We start from the raw sequence: 4781 nt of genomic DNA on the forward strand, positions 1-4781 counted from the left end.
AAAGACTGCAAAGGATGAAAAATGCTGAAGTCCATATGAAATTAGTGGTAGTATGAGAATTACATTTTTTATGCTTTTTAAGATAAACATGGGGGGGTCGTATTATACATGAGATCGTATCATACACGAATAAATATGGTAATCACTGGATGTTCGTCTACAACTGATGACGTTTTGGTGTTAGTGTGACTCAAGATGAGCACCACAGCTAATCGTCTGTAGCCTACACAGAAATGGCCACAGCTCAGCCACTTTTACAGCTCCTGAGATGTGATGTGGTCGTAGCTGAGAGTTGTTCACAGAACGTACTCTGAGCGCTAACAGATTGTGTGATGATTAGCAGTAGCTGGTTAGATTTAACTTAATGTTATTTTCAAGATTGAACAAAAACTGTGGTTCTAGTTACACCCTGTCATTAATGGAGGTGTGATGTATGTATTTTGCCAAGTAATCCTTAAAAAGGCTAAAACAAATTGATTTTCGATTCACCTTAAAAAATGGGATTTGTGTACTTTTTGTGCAGCTGCTGTTTGTTTGATATAAGTTGCTGTCATAGATGAAAATGTGTAAGGGGGTATTTACCCCTCCCCTTCCAACTTAGATGCCATTCACTATCCTCCCACAATCTTATTTACCATGCATTCGGGGACCAGTGAAACATTCCCACTAACAGCACCCATCTACTCAGAGTGCTGCTCAGGCTTCAGCTCAAAGCCCCTCAATCAGAAAGATGAATGCCTTTCTCCTTCTTTTCTGGGTGTAATGATGTGTGGACCCCGCTGCCCTTCTCATTGCACTCGTTCCACTGGCATCAGAGTCCTGCTTCTCCTTTGGCTCCGTGTGGTAATTAGAGTGCCACAACAAAACGCCATCGCGAGCTCCCAACACTCCTCTTAGTCATCTTTGATAATGATCTGCGCCTGGAATATTTATATACAAATCAACAAAATGAAACCAAGCAGAAAATGAAGATAAAGCAACTTAGAATAAATTGGGGTTAGAAGAATCAACAATTAGTAAGCCATAGTCCAGTGCCTTTGATATAATTGCATGTGGATGGAGAATAATTGTGATGAAAGTCTTCAGGTTGCTTTCACAGAAGAGTGGAGAGCCTTCAAGATGATGCTTTGGATGATGTTTTCAGAAAATAATTTATTGCATTTGAAGGCAGACATAAATGTTAAAAAGTGTTTTWAAAAAAATRTTGAACCATATGAGCAATTCATCTTCTAGAATTATCAATCAAAGATGCTTCGAAAGAGTCAGATTTTCTTTTTAAACTTTTAAAGTAGACTTGATCAATACTTCTTTGTCCCTTTGAAGATCTTTAAAAATTTATTGGACTTTGGCTGCTTTTTTCTCATTAGAGTTATTTGATATAAACAAACAATAAAAAAATAAAAAATAAGAAATATCCAGTAAACATAAAATGGTCCAGTACTGAAATAAAAATGAAAAAAAAAAAGAAAACAAACTTCTAAAAGCATACAGAAAGTCTAAAGAACTGTTAATCAAGACCACTTGAAAGATGACATAAAAACACATGTCTCTTTGGCAGCAGAATATTAACCAATGAGGGATGACTTGGAACTTTTGCACAGTACTGTACAAAATGTGAAAGGATGAAGTTGTCTTTTCTAATTTGATTTTCTTCTTTGTTGTGTCATCCTTCATGCTTTCCTTTGCATCAAACCTCTCAGCATCACTTCACAATAAGAGCCCCTTTATAAAGGATGTACTAATGCTTTATAACAAGGTTATAAATGTATACATTTTATAAACCTTAAACAATTCTAAAACAATGTTTATGCATTGAAGTGGGCTTCCTATTTGGCATTATTAAAATGTTTTATTATTTCAGGTAAAAAAAATTTTTATAGTGGCTCAGTGTATCTACAGCTAATATTCTAAACTGAATACTGCAGGTAAACAGTGAGAATGATGAGTGATAAATTGCACTATTGTATTTTTATCTAATCCATTGTAACAATGTGTTAATGTTTATTATGAATTTACAGTCTAATAAAAAGTATTGTTGAATATTTGTTGGTCTTTTATAAAGATATATTACAAAGTGGTACCAGCTTCTTGTGCCAATTCCAGCAACATGTTGTCAAGATCTACCCATTTATTAAAAGTAAACTGATACTTATCACTAAAATGCTGTAGTTGATTTAGGTTTCTGTTCTTAGATTTCTTGAAAAAGAAGTTATAACTCTAAAAAGATTGAATGACCAGATCATGTAAGAAATCATGTGAAAGGAGCGATGGTGGTCCTGTTCAGTACAACTACAGCGACACACTTTCAGGGTGGGTTTTGCTGCTGCTTTACTTTAAAGCTCTTAAATAGCCCACATCACTCCCGGTTTGCCTTCTCCCTGATCTCCTTTTTTTTTTAAATCGTGTGTGTGTATTTAAGTGTGTGTGTCTTTCTCTGTGTGTGCACGCAGGGCCTGCTCAAAGTGGCGATCGACAACGCACGGGCTCAGGAGAAGCAGGTGCAGCTGGAGAAGACGGAGCTGAAGATGGAGCTGTTCAGAGAGAGGGAGCTCAGGGAGACGCTGGAGAAGCAGCTCGCCATGGAGCAGAAGAACAGAGGTACTGCCTTAAAACTACCTGCCTCTGTGCGCATGTGTGTGTGTGTGTGTGGCTAAGCACGAGGACTAGTGTGTACCCAGACTTCACACACCTGTGTTTGCTTAGCTGCTGCAGCTCCTGTACGCGCTGACACACGTGTGGTGTTTGGTAGCGAGACACGCGTAAGCCACTCTGCCCCGCTCCGGTTCCACATAGAACTGATAGGTTTTCCTGTTCTTGGTCTGTTAACATAATTGGAAATCCACATCCCATGCAAAGCCTGGGCTCAGGCTCATGTAAAATGCATCAGAGTCGTGCGCTAACTGTATCGTTTATGTTTAATGAGAGAAATCCATGAAAAATATCCCAATAAATTTTTCAATTAGCTTTAATTCCCTCTAGCCGTTTGCTAAGTCACAGTCAGTATTTGCTCAGACTTTCTCAGTTAAATCTTTATATATCATAAAATATTTAGCTTTAATTGATTTTCACTTTTTTTTTTCTATAATTGCTCGCTGGATTTCAACCAAAATGGTTTTTTTTATCTTTGGCTTGTCGAAACAGTGCAATAATCAGATTTCATAAAAAGGAAAAAAAATCGTAGCTAATTTATCTCAAAGCTCATTTATCGTGGATGTGGTTTTGCACCCCCAACCCCCACCCCCTAGCAATTATCCAGAAGCGTCTGAAGAAGGAGAAAAAGGCCAAGAGGAAACTTCAAGAAGCTCTGGAGTACGAATCCAAACGGAGGGAGCAGGCTGAGCAGACTCTGAAGCAGCCGTCGCCCTCTGACAGCATGCGTTCCCTCAACGGTCAGATGAGCTACAGTGAGACTTTCCTGCATCACACTTTCTACCTTTTTATTTCTTTGTACAAACTGTCTTTTATGTCTCCTTAGATTTAATTTAGTATAAAATAGTTACTTTTAATTTATAGAACAGCAAAAACCGCTGCCGACTAGTAATTGTTCKGTTATGATTTAATTAGCTGATTATCAGAGGTGTGTAAAGTACTTGCAAAAAAAAAAAGTTAAAATAAAAATACCTTTACAGGAAAGGACTTAGGTAGAAATGAAATTCACTGACAAGAAAAATAATGAAATAAAAGTAATAAAATTCCTCATAAACATGAGGGAAATAAAAGTACTTTTACACACACTCTAAAAAATGAAGTGTTGAATTTACCTAACCAAGTTACATCAACTGTTCCTACTAAAGCAAGTTAAGGGAATGTACTCCACTCAGTTTAGTAGAATCAGCTGATGCAACTTGGTTAAGTAAAAACAAACACCTCATTTTTTAGAGTGCATGTCTGATCATATCTACATTTGTTACATGTAACAAGGTGTTAAATTTTAAAGTAAAGAAGATAAAGTGTCATTTTATTTTTTTTTAAATTAGATTAAAGTAGAAGTTATGATTTTAATGTATTTTGTTTCTATAAACCTCTGCTGCTAAAAGATAAAACACTGAGACCCTAAATATTTAAAGTTCATTTAWTGGAATTATTAACCAAATATTTAGCCTCTGATGTGAAAACTCACCTGGTAGGCAGGTGAAATTTTACAACTTATTATTTTCATTCAACCACATTTTCTCAATTCTACAAAGCAAAAAATGTAGTTCTTAGAATAAGTAATTTTTTTTCAATGAATTTTTGCGTACAGTCAATCATGCAGAACAGAATTTTACACTACGGTAGTTCTGACACATCAGATCCGCATTTTTTTTTCTTTAACTATCAGACTAACTTTAATCCATTAATACAAGTTTCACTCTGTTTTTGGGAACAAATAATTAAAGTTTGATTTTAATTCCAAAACATTAAATCTGTTTTTGCTCATTAAAGAAGGTGACAAAGAGTGGCACTTTTTTTTGTCTTATTGACAGCGAGCATCGACATCGCTTGAAGGCTTGTTGGTCTCTTGTTTTTTTTTTGGGGGGGGGGGGGGGGTGAACGATGCTGTAAAAGCAGGGCCGTGATAGGTGGATGTCAGGCGTGTTTAACGGCGGTGATCCCTCTCCTTTCGCAGACTCCCTGACCCCTGAGATGGAGAGTGACCGCAGCAGTGGAAGAACAGATGCTGAAAGGACAATACAAGGTACAGGGGCTCAGATGAGACAATAAATCTCTCTCTCTTTTCCCGGCTCTCACTTTTGCTCTCTTTATTTGTGTGTGTGTGTGTGTGTGTGTGTGCGCTCCCC

General features: G+C 37.0%; 1 protein-coding gene across 5 annotated transcripts in view; it reads left to right on the top strand.

Annotated features, from left to right (window-relative positions):
• Positions 1–4781, top strand: part of dachd (dachshund d) — a 127842-nt gene that overhangs the window by 113185 nt on the left and 9876 nt on the right. For 3 of the 5 annotated variants that reach the window (XM_014023205.1, XM_014023206.1, XM_014023208.1), the window contains exons 8-10: positions 2451–2598; positions 3246–3404; positions 4610–4678. In XM_014023205.1, coding sequence (XP_013878659.1) covers positions 2451–2598; positions 3246–3404; positions 4610–4678 — 376 coding nt within the window. The remainder of the gene's footprint in view (positions 1–2450; positions 2599–3245; positions 3405–4609; positions 4679–4781) is intronic. The other 2 variants (XM_014023207.1, XM_014023209.1) reach the window with 1 other exon arrangement.

The sequence above is a fragment of the Austrofundulus limnaeus genome, unplaced genomic scaffold, assembly GCF_001266775.1.
Source record: "Austrofundulus limnaeus strain Quisiro unplaced genomic scaffold, Austrofundulus_limnaeus-1.0 Scaffold359, whole genome shotgun sequence".
In the NCBI taxonomy this organism is placed as follows: Eukaryota; Metazoa; Chordata; class Actinopteri; order Cyprinodontiformes; family Rivulidae; genus Austrofundulus; species Austrofundulus limnaeus.